The sequence below is a fragment of the Perna viridis genome, chromosome 3 (assembly GCF_037379345.1).
Source record: "Perna viridis isolate PV_CMFRI_1.1 ecotype Kerala chromosome 3, ASM3737934v1, whole genome shotgun sequence".
Classification (NCBI taxonomy): domain Eukaryota; kingdom Metazoa; phylum Mollusca; class Bivalvia; order Mytilida; family Mytilidae; genus Perna; species Perna viridis.
In genome coordinates, this window is record NC_142447.1 from 32,708,820 (window position 1) to 32,726,399 (window position 17,580).

General features: G+C 32.3%; 1 protein-coding gene and 1 pseudogene across 1 annotated transcript; both read left to right on the forward strand.

Annotated features, from left to right (window-relative positions):
* The first annotated feature begins 1,302 nt into the window (after nt 1-1,302).
* Nucleotides 1,303-11,606, forward strand: LOC148621919 (glycosylated lysosomal membrane protein B-like). Its single transcript, XM_088576776.1, has 6 exons — nt 1,303-1,403; nt 6,417-6,695; nt 8,165-8,377; nt 8,806-9,033; nt 9,688-9,968; nt 10,206-11,606. Exons 1-6 carry the CDS (start codon nt 1,314-1,316, stop codon nt 10,393-10,395), a joined length of 1,281 nt encoding a protein of 426 aa, XP_088432902.1. The 5' UTR covers nt 1,303-1,313; the 3' UTR covers nt 10,396-11,606.
* A 3,399-nt stretch (nt 11,607-15,005) lies between these two features.
* LOC148621920 (uncharacterized) lies at nt 15,006-16,364 on the forward strand (annotated as a pseudogene).
* The last annotated feature ends 1,216 nt before the right edge of the window (nt 16,365-17,580 follow it).

The window sequence follows — 17,580 nt, forward strand, 5'->3', positions numbered from 1 at the left end:
GCTGGCAATGATTTTCATAATATAAGGTATGCAGTAAAAAGAATTACGAAACCGGAATAAATAATAGTCAAATTAATGTCTGGACATAAGGAAAATGCGTGTTCAGACCACCTTTAAGGCCAGTAATTTTAGAGAAAAAAATCAAGTCTTTACCATCAAAGCCAATCCAAGTCTGACCATTGTAATGTAAGTCCCTCTTTAATATTAATATGACACAGAAAATCTGCGTAATTAATCTCTCTGATAACCCTACTACTAATTGCCAGATTTGCTATCAGAGGCACGTATGCAATCAATAAACTTTTTTTTCATATATTCTTTAATATAAAGTGAGCTCCGGCTGGCACTAGTTCAATGTTATATTTGATTGTTGTAACGACAGTAGTTGGTTTAGGTGAACTTTTATAAGCAAGTGCAACGTACTTGATCACCATTTAAGCAGACACACCAAGAATGCTTTCAAACAAACTTACCAGAGGTATATAAATAAAACGATAACAATAGCGGTAGTCGACGTCTAGTAAAATGATATCATGAAATCACTGTATATTACCTTTTCGTCTTTTCAACTTATTAATAAATGATTTCTATATGTGAGGTAACAGAAATTTAATCAAATCTAATATATTTAAATGATAATTAATCCACACAGAAAACTTGAAAAAAAAACACCAACAAAAACAATAACAGAATGTAATAATACATTTTCGTGTTGAAATTATAGATCAATATGTAAAAATGTTGAAGCACAGAAAAACTAAAGCAGCAGAAGCTAATGATTAATGATTCAGGCATTCATTTCTTAATCTGAAATATTTTTGATTGGAAATCCTTCATTCGGCTTAAGCTTCATAGAAACTATACAAAAGAAATATTTTACGATATATAACAGATGCATGGAAATGAACATAGGAAGAGTTGTTTTAGGGCATAACAAATGTATTTGAACAGTTCCGTGTTATGACCCCTTGTCTGATTTTTAGACAGAACCATGCGGCAATTAAAGTTAAATTTGCAAGTGCTACTATATAAAGTGAAGTTGTACTGAATTTAACTTCCCGTTTTCTTTTGACTTTCTTATTAGTTTTACTTAAAAACATGGTACACGTAGTTGTCATTACACATTCAGTAAAAAGGGTCATAGCTTATGTTTCATGTTATAAATTCGCCGAATTAAATTAAACTTATTTTTTGTCTTATCCGGCAATGGATGAAAAATCGGTACGTTTGTACCCATGTATTTCTTGGTAAATGGTTAAATCATTGTCAGGTCACTTGACCTCAGCTGAATATGAATCATGTGATCATCCAAGATGGCGGTAACTGCAAACCTCACAAATTTAACGTTCTTTACTTTCATTGCTATTTTGCTCTTTCATTGTGGTGTAAATTGTACAAGAAAGGTAAGTAAATGTAAAACAAATGTAGAATCACCAAGTGAAAATATTTGCTCCACGCATCTTTGAATAACTGCATCAGTTTCAAATTTCGATTTTTAGCATCTATGTATGACTATGTACTGAGTATACAATGAACTCGGATAGCTCGAACACCCGGGATTTCTCGAACACAATTCAAAGTACCAAAATTTTCTCCTATATAACCAATATAAATAACCATGGATTTCTCGAACACTCGAACTGACTGATCAGTCCGTTCAGTAGTAAATCTTAGAGAATAACCATCACTAACCCAAACTCGTCAGCCATTTTGTCAGCTTGGATAATAAAAGGTGTGAAAAACTGAAACCCTCTCATTAGTCAGTGTCATTTTAGTTAATTACAGGTAATACTTTAGTCATCACTATTTAGGTAGTTTTGATCTTAACATAGTACTGATTAAGGTTCAAGAATGTTCTGAAGTCAGTATGATGAAAGCATGAAAGAAAATCAGATAAATGTAAATTATTGACCAAGGAACTCGAACTCTAAACGTTTTTAAAAGCGAACACAGCATTTTTAATATAATCTTCCAAAAGCGAATGAAAAGGATCCTAGAACTAACACAACTTCATAAGAAGTAAGCAATTTCTAACGATAAAGTCGAACTCGGACCAGCAACGAAAAAAATCCGGGAAATATTCGAACTTCAATTTCTCGAACTCCCGATAACTCAAACACATTTCAACGGTCCCTTGGAGTTCAAGCTATCTAGGTTTGACTGTAGTTCTATAACATAAAATCGCAGATCTTATGTTTATCTTTGATGCTTTCATCGGATATTTATTTATTAGTTCTTGATTTTATTTACAGAAATATGAAATTATCTGATGCAAGCACGAAAGATAAACATAAAATGTGTAGTTTTATGTTTATATAGTGAAGAAATGAACATAATTGTAAAGCAAAGCTACACTTGTTGAGACGTTTAGGTTTCCCCACATGCACGATACCCAAAGGCACGCTAAATGCTCACCAAACGCACGATAAACGAATGCTCCTAGTGTGCGTTTAAACACACAATAGACAAACTCTCATATCGTGTGTTTAAATGCATGATAGACGAACAACAAAAAATAACATTGACAGAAAAAATTGAAAATAAAATTAATGAAATTTCATAAATTAATAATAGCAAAAAATATAAAAATAACAAATCAAGGAAATAATCAAAGTTCAAAAACAAACGAACGCTTGTATTATGCGTTTAAACGAACGCTTGTATCATGCTTTGAAATGAACGCTTGTATTTTGCATTTAAACGTATGGTCCCAGCGTGCATTTAAACGAACGCTTCTATCCTGCATTTAAACGCTGCTAGCGTGCGTTTCAATGAATGCTTCTATAGTGCAAACGTGTGTAAACACACGATAAACGATGCACGAACGCTAAAATGGGAAACGTGAAGGTCTCAAGGAGTGTATGATTACAATACTACTACAGAGATGTACCAAAAGTATCACATTTATATTTTCCCTTTGTTTCTATGCAAAATTGCATTTTTTCCAAAAAAAAAATGAAAGTTACATTGCATTTCTCATTTCATTTTTCATCAAAAATGAAAAATGAAGCAGCTTGAAACACTGTTATGCAACTTCGTAGAATGTAATATAATTACTTGGATATGTGCATACTGTCAGGTGTTTATGTTTGGACAAAAACTGTAGAAATGATGGCTGTCAAACTTACAATGTAGGCATTTTTCAGCAAAACTTGGTCTGCTCGTTTTCCTGAACTCCTCAACAACTTGCAAGATTGTTATGAAACATGATGGGGTGTTAGATTACCATAAAGAGATGTGAATGTTGTCAGGAATTTTTGTTTGGGCAAAAATGGTAAAAATATGTATCCTATGTCCACATTGGTCCCCAAATGTACAGTGTTCAACAGGCTGAGCAGGGTATTAGTCCCGTTAAGAATAATGTCTAGTTGTAATTGTATTTGTGCTAAAGAATTTTGAATTTTTGTGTTTCTGGTTCCCATTTTATTTTTTTTTCAGACTGACCAACCAGATTAATTCAAGTAAAAAACCTGTAAACCAATAAAATAAAAAACTGGCCTTAGTAAGAAAAATAACTAAAATTATACTGTTTACTTGGAAAAATCTTTGTGACTGAAAATGGATGAATATTTATTTGAGTTACTGTAATTGCCAAGAAAATTGATGATGTCACAATTTTACACTATTTTCAACTAAATTTATGATACTCTGACTGAAATATTCTGCACTCTACTCTCTGACACTTCTGAAAATAGTACTGTAGAACCTCATCAAAACTATAATTCTTTTAATTTATCATTTTTCTTTTTAACGGTAAAAAATCATTTAAATCAGATGAGAAGTATTCAATTGGCATTATTTTGAAAAAAGTATGATTTTACAAAGAAAGCAATGGGAAATTTAGAAGTAACTAATTACTGTAGGTGCCATACCTTATCTGTATGATTCTTATGTTTTTTTGTTCAAGAAGGACTACAAAATGTTATAGTTCCTCAGCTACCAAAATTGCAGTACTAAATAAATGCTAATCAGAAGGATTAGCCTTTGCATTTATGATTTTTACACAGCCACAAATTTTTTTTTGGTTTGTAGAATGGTACACATGTATCACTCTGTTGTTGTTGTTGGGTTAATTTTTGTTTATTTACAAAAAGCTTGAGTAAAACTTATTCAGTCTTTATGAAATTTGAATACATTGTTTCTAGGAACTTGGCCAAGGGTTCTATAGTTTTTGGAGGTTTTTGCCTTACCCCTTTTGGAAATAAGGCCTTTAGGGACTAAAAGGGGAAAAATATCTGTTATCATTAGAATTGATTGAAAAAGCTTATCGTTGATCCAATTTTTAAGATATAGTGTCCATTTGTTCCTTTTGAAATTCTGTAAAATTTAAAATTTTTTACAGGGTAGGTTGTCTATATCTTTGTGAAAATTAAAGGGGTATGAGAGAAGGCAATGCCCCAAAATATCATCTTTTTTATTTTTGGTCGTATTTCAAATTTAAAAAAAAACTTATTCCTTATGAAATTCCCTGTCTGCCTTTTTCAACAGATTTCAGATATCTTTGACCATTTTTTTTTAGTTATATGGGGTCAAATGGACCACACCCCATAAATCAACTTATTACCGTAATATTTATGATCAACATGTAATTTTGAAAATTTTTAATTGAATTTCAGATTTTGTGTTCAAACTATTTGTTGTGGCATGTCCATAATGAACAGTAAGTCTGTCAAAAACTAGTATTGTGTCCACAATTGCTCCAACTGTTCAGGGTTGGACCACAGTGGTTGTACATACATTTATGTATGCAGGTTACAGACCACCAATTCAACCAATGAGCATTTGGAACGTACGCAAAAATAGTCCTACGCAGAAATTACCCCTGTTCCTCATAGTGCTGTGAAAAAAGTTCTCATCTTATTTAAAAAATTTAAACAGTTTCTGAAAGGAAAAACATTTCTGTATATTTTATAGGTGCATTTTGCTTCTTGTGATGTGAAGCCTAATCTCCATAATGATTTCTAAATATACCCCTACCTTGTGAAAACACTGGGATTTCCCATGCTATTTATAGACACTTCACTTCCGATGACCAGTACTGCACTGCAAGTCTGCTAACCCCACATGCCATTCAGAGGATTGTGAGTTGACATATGTAGAATCATGCTGATATAGTCCTCTGCAGGTTAAAGTTAAGGTAAAGTCCAGAGAAGCCATTGAATATTGTGAAATTTGCACAGAAGCCTATGGGAAGTGGAATTAGTGGTTTCTAGCCTGTATCATGCTGTGCTCCATGAAACTCTTTAATTTAGATTTACATAGTTTTTTTTTACTTAAATTTTAATGTTTCACTATTAATGGCTTTTCAAAATAATATGAGAAAATAATCTATCCTTTTAGTAAAAAAGAACAACATGTTTACAGTCAATATATAATGGAAGTCATTTCTTACATACATGTACATGTACATGTATATTGGAGAAATCAGAAAGATGTCAATTCCAGTTTTCCCTCTTAATACCTTACCATTTTTAGGCTTCCATCAGTAGTTTGTACTTTCCAGTTCTAATTTAAGTATGATAAAATAATAGCTAAATTTTAGGAATAATATATGTTGTATACATGTACGTTTTATCGATAAATAGGGTTCAAATTTCTGTTTTTGTAAAAATGATGTCACAATGGAATAATGAATGTATATGACAAGTCAAACCAAAGACTGATTGGCTCAATGTCAAAAACAACCATTTCCCAAATTCCTGCAATTCCTATTTTTCTTCCCAAGCATTTCAGGTTGCGCATGCCTCATATTACACCAGAACTTTTGTTAAAAAAAGGAAAGAAATCTAATAAGAATAAGCTGCACATTTTCTTGGAGTTTATTTACTTGTTCATGTAAAATGTAAATTCCCAGAGGTTGGAACACATAAGAGAGGATTGAGGTATATGACCTACATGTGTTGTAAAAAGTGCATTTAGGCTTTATGTTGGTGTAGTCTCCTAGTTGGTCCAAAATCTGGTTAATAAAATAAGAAATACAAGTGATTAAATGCTTTCACTGTGTGGACTTTTGTCATTTTTATTTGAATCTACATGTATGGAGGGGGAAGGAGGCACTGTCATGGAAAAGAAGACACTTACACTTTGGCATGGGAAATCAAAAGGATACACTTAATACATTTGGAGTACAGAAATGTTTCTATTGAACACATACGTAGTTGATTTAGCACAAATCAATGTACATTTATGTAAATAAACTGAAAACTTATTATACAGGTTCATGTATTTTGAAAGATAAATATGGCAATTATGATGGAAGAGATTTATCTTAACATGCTTCTAATGGGCATAATTTTTTTTTTTAGATTTTGTTTATGACTTGTATTGTATAAATTATACTTTAATTTGATTTTTCTTAGAATTTGCAGTATTTCCACTTCTTCATATTATACTTTGAAGTACATTGTATATTTTAGATCCAGACAGAATTTAATCCTGGATGTACTGCTCCATCAGACTGTGAAGGTGGACTTGCATATCTTAAAGCTGTTGGAGATCAAAATACAATACATTATATTATTTCTCCCATTGGACCACCAAGTATTCTAGTCATCCTAGCAGGCAATTTGGAAAATGAAAGAATTAATGTTGACTGGAAGAAATTTTTGTCCAGTAATATCACAGATAGAGAGAATTCAATTACATTTGAACCAAAATTGAAAATTCTGTATACATATGGAATTGTATTTACAAGAGTAAGTTACTGGTATAGAGTTTTTTATTTATTTTTTTTAGCTTTTATTGCTGTTGTACAATGGTATTGTCTCTGTTATCGTCCATGTCGTCATTGTTATCATCTGTAGACATTTGGTTTTCATGTAATAACTTTTATATTATTTGGTTGATCTTTATCAAATTTTATAACAAGGTTTCAAATTACAGAAAGAAGGTTGGTATTGATTGTGAGCATGGGTTACTCCACCAACCGTTTAAGAATTAGGAGCCCATAAAGGGCCGAAAAAAGCATTTCATAAATTTTAACAATATAACTCCAGTAAAAGTATATAGATGTCTGTGATATTGTTCAGCAATATTCTATACCACCAAAAGGAAGTCTAGGATTGATTTTTGGGGTCAAGACTTGAATATTTTAGAAATTAGGGAAAAAAAATGGGTCAGAAACATTTTCCCGATTTTCAAACAATAACTTTTCTATTAGTGAATGGATCTCACAAGGAACCATTCCACCAAAGAAGACTGGGGTTGATTTTTTATGGATTAAAACTTAGACCTCATAGGAATAAGTGATCAAAAACAAGTCAGAAACAAGCATTTTTCTTGTGTCCGGACAAAAACTTGACTAAAAGTGAGTGGATCTCTTTTGATTTTACAACAAGGTGCCATACCACAAAAGTAAACAGTGCAAGATTTGATTGATTTTTGAGGTTGCAACATAATGAGGGGCCAGAAAAAAATATTTTTTTCTGAGTTCTGAATGATAACTTGAGTGAAAGGGAATGAATCATTTTGATACCATACCCCTGAAGGAAGGCTGGGATTGATTGCATCTTATGCAGCATTTTATTTTGATATATTGATTAATATAACATATACATTTTGTATATGTGCAAGTCTATTTCTTACAACATGTAAATTTTATTACTTTTTTGTTGGACAAAAAGAACACACAAAAATCTTTCACCCAGCAGTATTTACCTTTATATATAATTTATAATTCTCAAAAAAGGGAAAGTTTTTCACTTCTTGATTTGTTTAATAAAAATATCATAATTTTAATTTCATGCAACTAGATAAAAACATGAAAGAAAATTTAATCTCAAAGACAGTACATGTATTACACATAACATACATGTACATGTCATTATTGTCACAAAGGTTGAAAGAATGGGTCAGTATGTACCACTCTGTAATTAGTAAAGCATTTGTTGTCATCATGACAAAAATTACACCCAAAAATGGAGAATTGACATTTTGTTGTCTATGAAAATATATATTATTATTAAACCATGTTGATCTGTTTTGTCACAATTCACTTTAACATTTATACATAGAGAGATTAGGTATGGTGAATATGTCAAAGAGACAACAACTCCACCGTGATAAAAATATCAGCCTAAGGTCATCCATTGGTCTTCAGTGAACGAGGAAACATACATTGTAGATCTGCTTCCAATGAATTTAACATGCAGGTGTTGTTTTTCAGTTGATACAGTACAATGACACCAGTGATAAAGCCAACCTTAACAGTTACAGTGGAAATGATAATAGTACATGGAGAGTTTTTGAATTTAGCAAATCTATTTTTAAATGGAAGAACTTGAAGGATTCTTCATCTGATTACAGTATAAACCTTATAGTTGATACAACTGAAATGGTGAATGGACAGAATATAAACAATGGATCCCTACAGTTTAAAGTAGGCAAATAATAGCGTAGAAATTTCTTTTTTCTGGAACCCTCTTTTTGAACCCTGTGAGTTTTTTGTTTCAACCAGATAGTATAAGTTGTAAGAGTTTTTGTGTTATTTTAGATTAATTTCATTTGTAATAAGACTTCTGATTGGATAGTTCTCTTTGGGCAACATATATTATTTTGATAAACTTTTGTGACATTCTTTTTGCAATGTTGGAGCAACCATCTGAAGAACAGAATGCAAAACTGGTTTAGTTTTATGTGTCAAAATCTTGTTATTTATGAAAAAAATCATGTATAATTCCTGGGTTATTTATTTCATACTGGCATGTACATGTCTTTTCTATATTGAACTATGAGAAATAAGACATTTAAAATGTAAATTTGTATTAATCAATTATCAATACTTATATATTTTTTTCTTTTTAACAGATAAATTTCTTTGATGACACAGCAAGAGCTGCCTCCTTACCACACTTACAATACAGTGAAGACATCTGCCAGTTTGACATGGTATTGAAGGACATTAACACTGTTGATATGCCAGTGGCTAGGTTTGCTCTGGAGAGTGTAATGTTTAGCTCAGATTCAGCTAAAGGTCAAATGAAATTTGATGAAACCAAATCCATAGATGATGAATATACTCCTGGAGTGTTTAAGGTACTAGTATAATGTACATGTACAAGTGGATACAGTTGATGGAAGGGATTTGATAGGATTTAACCTAACTTATTTTGTCTGCCATATTTTTAAACACAAGAAGTTTAGAATAACTGAAATAGTCTGCTATATGATGATACCAGTGGTCAGTCTGAAATGTACATTGTAGATTCTGAATTGTCTTTCTTTTTACTGAAAATTGCTCAGAAGATAGACAAAACACTCTGTTAACTTGGCATAGAACCATTACACAAAAGAGATGTAAGACAACAAGAAGTGCTAGACCCTCCCAATCATATTTCCCATTTTAAGTCAAATATAAATTCAAAATTATTGTTATCCTTTTACTGCCACACCAAATTTTGAATTGACCCTTTTTCAAAGATGCAAAAAAGAAAACATAACCCAAAACACCATACAAAAAATAGTTTGACCTGACAAACAATTATAAGTTACTTGCATACACTAAATATGTAGTAATTAATGACATTATGTAATTGTAAATATACTTTTAATGCAATCTAATTGCTTAAATAGATAATTGCATTATGCATGAAAGTACCTACAAACTATTCAAAAAGGCATAATTCAAATAATTTTCAGTTGTACCCATTGCACAGTATCGTTTTGACTAATTTTGAATATTTTGATCAGATATCCAATTGGTTAACACGACCAGAGAAGAAAGATGAAACTGGATTTTTACAACATAAGCCTGTATGTTACACCAGTCCTGATCGTGGACGAGGGGACGGCACATATGTCAGGGGTTATTCATTGTCAAATGCAGACACCCTCTACCATCTGTTGAATGATAGTATTATGTTGTCTTATTTTGGTAGTGCAAAAATGATGTCACTTAGGATGTATGGTTCTAATTTCTCATTTGGTTTGAGTGAAGATGGGACTTTTACAAAGTTTAATTATACTGTGTGGTAAGTTTCGGGACCTGTATCTTTAAACATATTCTGCTGACTGTTTATCAACTCTTTAATTTAAAAAAATTTTTTTTTTTGAAAAATGGCGTATATACATATTTGGTAAAATGTTAGTGCTTTCTGATTTTGATAGTTTTTATCTTGAAAGACCATGTAAAATGATTTGAAGGTTGATGATGCCTTATCTAATGCTCTTAAATCTAATTTCTATAAGATTTTTTCAATCTATTCCAGGACTGCATCATTAGGATATGGTAAAGCTCCTGAAGATAAAGTATCTACATTAGTACTTGCTGTGATATCTGCAGGTCTTGGTATTCCTGTAGTGCTTATACTGTTTGGTGGATTGTTTGTATGTATCAAGAGAAGAACTGACTTGAAAGTTATAGCAGTGACCAGTAATAATTATATGTCTGTTAACTGATAATTTGTGATTAGTTTTTATTTATATTTTTAAGAAAATGCTCAAGTCATGAAATGACACCGCCATTAAAATTATATATGAGCTTTTTTGTATGTTTCTTTGGTACTTTTTTATTTGAAGCCAAAAGTTGACATATAATAGAAGATATTTTTGATGTTGAATAATATTATTACAAACAAAGTAAACAGGTACATCTCACAGGCAATACAGATGTTACTTAAATGTCATTACTTCATGCTATAGAATATTTTCATTGTTAAAGTGGTAAATTTAGAATGGCAACCATTTTTATTTCTATTAATTAAGTGGACATGTTTTGCAATAATTTAAGCTTGTGATTTCTGTCAGTAAAGTGACGAATTCATGGGTAGAAGAAATAGGTTTTAAAACCATTTTAAAATCTGTTAGCCCTCCCCTTCCAAAAAAAAATGTTCTGGAAGGATACATGATAACTAACTTGCTCTGGTATTAAAATATTAACGGTAATTTTGTAATTAACAAACTTGTATCTTGTTCCATGTTTCCATTAGTGTTAAGTTATGGTTTTGTTAAGATTACATACAATGTGTCAAAATGATGTTCTTACTTCCATGGTAGAGTATCTCTGACACCATAGGAAATCATTCATTAGATTATATATAATACTCTGAACATCTTTTTCTGTCATACTTAAATACATAAAAAATATTTTATTTCTGTTTTCCTATTAAAGGTGGAAATATCCTATAGAATTGTAATGGAAAATTTCATTTTTTTTTAAAAATAACGAAAACAGTTTTGTGACCTCCGATTTTCTTTCTGAAATGTGAAAGAATGTTGGATAAGTTTTCTTTATGCATATTGCAAAGAAATTCAATATACCATATTTTAATAGTTTTGAAAAGGAAAAATTTTGTATATAACCTATACAAAACCTTGTATTCAGTTTCAATTTTCTTGAAATGATATGTGATGACCTATATATTTTTTTTTTAAATCAAAATTTTAATGTATGTTATTCAAATGACATCTTTGATAGAAAAAAACAAGAAAATTCATAGACATGAAATATTAGGTATAATCTACCTTAAATAAAATGTTTAATATGTGAAACTATATGACGTTTTCTCATTATATAATTTGATTTTACATTTACATTATTTTTTTTCTCTATAAATATTTTAAGGGTCATTCTCATTCATTTCTTTAAAATAATATGATTTATTAAACCATGTGCATTTTGTTGTTGTTCATGCCAGGATTTGTTTCGACTCTATTTATACACACAAACTTATTGTTATCAACTGATAAACTCCACCCTCATTTTATGTTGGTAGCACTACCCGTAATGCAGATTTTGCCTTAACATTATTCTTATCCATTGGACATTCAAATTGACGATAACTATTCTAAGCAAGACACTCGAAAATAGCTTAACATAATTATAGTCAAGGAAAGAAAACTGAATTTGTTGAAATGTGTGTTTATTTATCCTTTGCTTGTTAACTTGATGCATTATATTTTATGTTTGTACATTCAAAAGTGTTGAATTTCTGCACATTATCCTAGAAACTAAATGAGGTTACAGTATAACATACAAAAAGGAGCAGCAAGTCATCAAAATTCAGTTGTGTATTGAAATAGATTTATACTTCATTCATTCATTCGTTCATTCATTCAGATCTCTGTTTCTACTATATTAGAGCTTTTATGAACAATTTTACAGTTTAAAAATACATAAAAAACTCACAAACATCATTACAAGAAAATGATAATAATAATCAGACTTATGTACATATCAGGAAAACAATGTCTAGGAATAATGAAGGATATTAAAAAGAAGTTATGTAGAATAAATGACTTTGTCGACATCTCATGGCAAATAGTCATGTATTCTGCATAACTTTATCTACACGATGGATATGTTGGCCAATAAGTTCACGAGGTGGGCTGACCATGTAACTTACTAAGTGAAGACTTTAGTCTAGAAGCAGAATAACACCTTCCTAAAAGTTAAACTGTCGAGAGATTTTTAAGGCAATATACTAGTAAGGCGTGTTTTTCCTGACAATCTATGTAAAAGTTGTTTTTTACCAATTTAAAATTCTTATGCTGTATTTTGTAAATCATTTGAAAATTTGATGTATCACAATATTATAGTTGGTTGAAAAGTGAAATCGGCTCTATGATTAACGCGCCGTTAAGAATGAACAGTGGGCTGACAGAATATTGTTATTTACAATAAATTTATTGTTTTACGTTTTATTTCAAAAAGCTTTGATTTATTCCCCCTTTTACAAAGTGATAGTAAGGTTATAATAAAAGTGCAGATATGTAAGTAGACTTTTATTATGTGTATTCTGCACATCTATGAATTCGTTCACTTTAATTTGCAAAATATTTCTATTAATAATTTTTATTGTATGCATTTATTTTGTATTACTGAATGGTCTCTTGTAAGTAATGTCCTTCCACATGTTTCAAAACAGCTAAAAAAAGTATTAACTTCAAAATCGGCTTGAAAATATGATGTACAGTTTCATTGTCCAGTGATCACACTTATTTTACGAACATACAACTTTGATAAGCTGTCCTATATAATGATTAAAAAAAAGATCCCTTGTAAAAATCTATGAATATTAGAACTGCCACAAAAGCTGTGATAAACCGAGGATTTAATTCAACACAAGTAAAGGAACATACATCAGTTGTATTTTTTAATTTTAGAAACAGGTAGAGGAATCAAACCTACATTCGCTAGCAACTCTCGTGCAATTCATAATTCGCAAAATACTTCCAGTGGCATTCTTTGTAAAATCAGACAGAATGTCTAAAAGCAGTTTATTCACTTTTATTTCTAATTCAGGAACAGTTACAGAACAGGCATCAATTTCACAGAGTCATAAGTTTGAAATTGATCGTAAGTTACGACGTAACAATTTTGTTTTCTGTTATGACGTAATTACTTACGATCAACTTTCCACTTACGACTTTTTGTGAAATTGATACCAGCCACAGTTTGTCATTCGGTTGTTGCACATTTGAGAAAACAATATACAAACCGTGTATGAAATTGGTATTTTGCAAGAGTTATTGTTCTTGATTTCTTTGATTTTAGAGTGGGAGATGAATGTATGGTTAAAAAATACAGATCTGTAGAAGGACTGTAGTTACGTAAAAATGTAGACTGAAAAAAACTTTTGGTTCGTTTTTTGTCTGCTTCTTGAATAACGGTGACCTGGACTAACAATATTCTGGAATTTATAGATTTAGTAGCTTCATCATTTAATTCATGTTTTTGGACATGACAAACAACAAAATCTGACGAATATCGGAAAAATAATTTCCCTTCTATACACAATTTTTACAGTGAACAGCCAATTTTTGTATCATGGGGATATTTTTGTACGTCTATTTAAGAGAAATATTCAATATGCTATGGGGAAGAACTTTTCAATACCCAGTGACGAATAATTTATGTAACACTAAATTCGTTTATTGCATGCTTATTTTTGAATGACAATAAATAAAAAAAATTGTGTTTTCCAATTCAGGATAACCTATCTCTTATCTTTATTACATATCATATACTTTTCTCAATACAGTGTTTAACTTCGACATTTAACGTATTTTTCTGTAATACCGTTTAACATTGTTTCTTCCTGTAATACCGTTTTAATGTTATATCTTTCTGTAATGCCGTTTTAACATTGTTTCTTTCTGTAATGTAACATTTGTATCAATTTTATTAACTAGTTTTGAAATCTAGGTACAGTTCGGTGGGTGTTTCCAGAAAAGCAGAGGACGCTTACCCTACCGGTGCACCTGGCCCATGCTCCCAGTTTTTAGTGGAGTTCGAGTTGCTCATATGCTTTTGTTACTTTGTATGTATGATTTTAGTTACTCTGTGTTCTTTGTTGTGTATGTCTGTTTTCCATGTTTGGTCTTTGTCCCTGGATTACATTCTTTTGATTACCGCTATAACTTTGGTTCCCTTGATTACTCTTTCAAATTTCGCACTACTGCAATGAGAGAGCAGAAGCAGCTTTTAGAAGGAAATTCAGTACTTTAATCATTGAGCTGTACATTTATTTTCACTTTTGTTAATTGTTATATTGTTGATGACAACAATTTTGTAGCTACCTTTTTTGTTTTTGTTTTTGAAAGTAATTAAAAAAGAAATTTTGGTATGTATGTATATTTAAAGGTTTACTTGTGTATTTTCATTGTGTTAATTATTTTTATATTTCAGTTCAGATTATATTTGTATTGTAGTGACTTTTTTTCGTTTATTCAAGGTATATCGGTACTGAGAGTAGATTCAGGTAGTTCAGATAGTTCATGTTCGCTCAGGTGTGAATACTTTCAGGTGTTATTATTTATAATATACGCTTTCCATATATATATATATATATATAGCGTATTGCCATTATTGTATTACAGAATGTTTTTCATTCCTGTACGTTCAAAGTTGACAGAAATACACGAACTAATAAATGTAGTTATAGTAAGCAGTTAATTTTGTGTTTGGCCTAGTGTCCCAACCCTAATACAGATGGTACCCAACGTGTAGTAAGTTAGTAGGTATTGGTGAATATTAGTTGTGTTCAGCATACATACACATTGCTGCCATGACTGACACCTATGCCGACGAACCAAAAGTATCCTTGGAAGACTTTGCCTTACCCCAGCTTCTGAAGAAAGAGATGAGAGACTTATCTAAAGGTGACACACCAGAGGCTTTAAAGGACTGGATGAAGAGTTATATTGCAACAAGCGGAGAAGTAAAATCAAAGACTGAAGTTGAGTCTGACACTAAACCTGAAGAACAAATGCAGAAGACCTATGTTCAGAGAACCACCCAGAATTTTCAATTTCTCTGGTAGTAACAACAAAGAAGAGACGAGTTATGAGTTATGGCGGTACGAGGTTACTGGACTTGTGGCAGATAAGTTGTACGACCATGAAAACATAAACTACGTTGTCAGGGGATATCTGAAAGGAGATACAGGAGTCGTAGCGATGCACCTGGGTCCAAATGTTTCCGTTCCAAATATTATTCACAAGGTAGACAGCATTTATGGAGATGTAGAAAAGAAAGAGGATTTGATTGCGTAGATCTACCGTGCCAGACAAGCTGAGGATGAGTCAGTTACTAGATGAAGTTGCAGCCATCATGGGTCGAGCAGTTGAGAAGGGAATAGTTAATCAGAAAGACAGAAACACCATATTACACTCTATGTTTTGGACGGGACTGAAGACAGAGCTGAAGGATATCTCAGGACACATGTTTGATTCCATAAAAAACTTTGATGAGTTGGGAGTTTCTGTGCGACACATAGGGAAAAATGGCCACAGAAAGAGCAACACCAAGCCACACACTACGAAAGTTGCCAGATCATCAAAGCCCATTCAACAACCCCAGATGGTTTACTTCATGGGAGTCATTCACCAACTCACTACTAGAATGGACAGATGGGACACTCAATTCAGCAGAAAGGGTAGAAGTTATAGACCAAACAGGAGGAGACAACAGAGACAAAAATACCAGGATCAGCCACAACAAGATCAAGCATCACCAGATCACCAAGAACAGACCAAGAAACCAAATGCTTCAGATGTGGAAAATATAGTCATATTAAGAAGAGGTGCACTGCTATTCCTGACAAAGATCAACAGCCTTTAAACAAGAAGAAGCCTATGGAGTAGGACCATTGATAGGCTTGTGTGCAGAAACCACAATGTAAGGTCCTTCATCAATTCCACCAGCTTTGTTTGGACATCCAACAGAGACTGAGGTTGTACTCAATGGTTTGAATGTAAAGAGTCTACAAGACACTGGTTCAAAAGTTTCAACTTTAAGCCGTACTTACTATAGGAACAATTTAGCAGCCATACCATTGCGAAAACATAAAACTCTACTGGACATTGAATATGCAGATGGACAGCAACTTCTATATAATGGTAATATTGAAGCTGAGTTACAGTAGCCACATCAGAAGGATATCCATCCATATATTCTTTTAATTGTTCATGATAGAAACTACAATAGTCACATTCCAATGTAAATCTTAACTAACATTCTTCACCACAATATGGGAACACAATATGAGATCCGATCTTACATCACCATGGTATTTTACTTTTCGAGCTATTACGCTCAGAGAGAAAGAACTTGCACGACACCATAGTACCATAGCAGTTACCATTGGACCTAACACAACCATAAAAATTCCAGGATATGTAGATAGAGATATACCATTCAGTACCACTGCAGCCATGTTAGTCTCATCCAAACACCTGCCCAATTACAAAGATATAGATGTTGAACCAAGCTTGATCGAATACAAATATAAAGACAGTAAATGTGCAGATTGCAACTGTGAAACTAGAACCATCACTATCAACCCAAAAGCAGTCTTGTGCGAGATCCAACCAGTCACAATCGAACCTCAACATCAGGAATCTACACCAGTTATACCACCCACTACACCAGATTTGGACAAGAGAGAGATCAACAAGAGCGACCTAACACCAGAGCAACTTGAAAGGGGCATGCAGTTGTCATATGAGAATATTTTTGCCAGACATCGACATTGGTAACACCGAAGTGAAGCATAGGATAGACTTATTGGATTATAAGCCTTTTAAGCAACGTTTTCGCCGAATTCCATCATCTATAAACGATGAGGTCAAACAACACCTTAAACAGTTACTATCAGCCAACATCATCAGGTCATCTCATAGTTCTTGGGCATCTTCAGTGGTGGATTACAGATCGCTAAACAAGAATACCAAGAAGGATAATTATGCTTTACCAAGAACATAAAAGGAGAACTTCATTCACACTAGGTCCGTTGGGTTTGTATGAATTCAACATGATGCCGTTTGGTTTGACTTATTCCCCAGCTACTTACCAGCGTATGATGGAGAATTGCTTGTCTGATTTACATCTCAAGATTTGCTGTATCTTCATAAACGACGTGATCGTATATGGCAGATTATATGAGGGACATTTAGACAATCCTCACAGGGTTTTCGCAAGGATCAAACAGCATGAAATGAAGTTAGCACCTGACAAGTGTTCTTTCATTAAGAGGAAAGTTAAGTATGTGGGTCATGTTGTATCTGAAGGTGGGGATTGATCCTGACAAGACAGGCAAAGCAGTGAACTGGCCTAAGCCAACCAGCCCTGAAGATGTTCGC

What these genes read in the sequence shown, in the direction of transcription:
- LOC148621919 (XM_088576776.1), top strand. Translation starts at nt 1,314, where the DNA reads ATGGCGGTAACTGCAAACCTCACAAATTTAACGTTCTTTACTTTCATT. An exon ending in ATACTCCTGGAGTGTTTAAG is followed by an intron (nt 9,034 to 9,687) that starts GTACTAGTATAA and finishes TATTTTGATCAG; the next exon opens with ATATCCAATTGGTTAACACG. An exon ending in AAGTTTAATTATACTGTGTG is followed by an intron (nt 9,969 to 10,205) that starts GTAAGTTTCGGG and finishes AATCTATTCCAG; the next exon opens with GACTGCATCATTAGGATATG.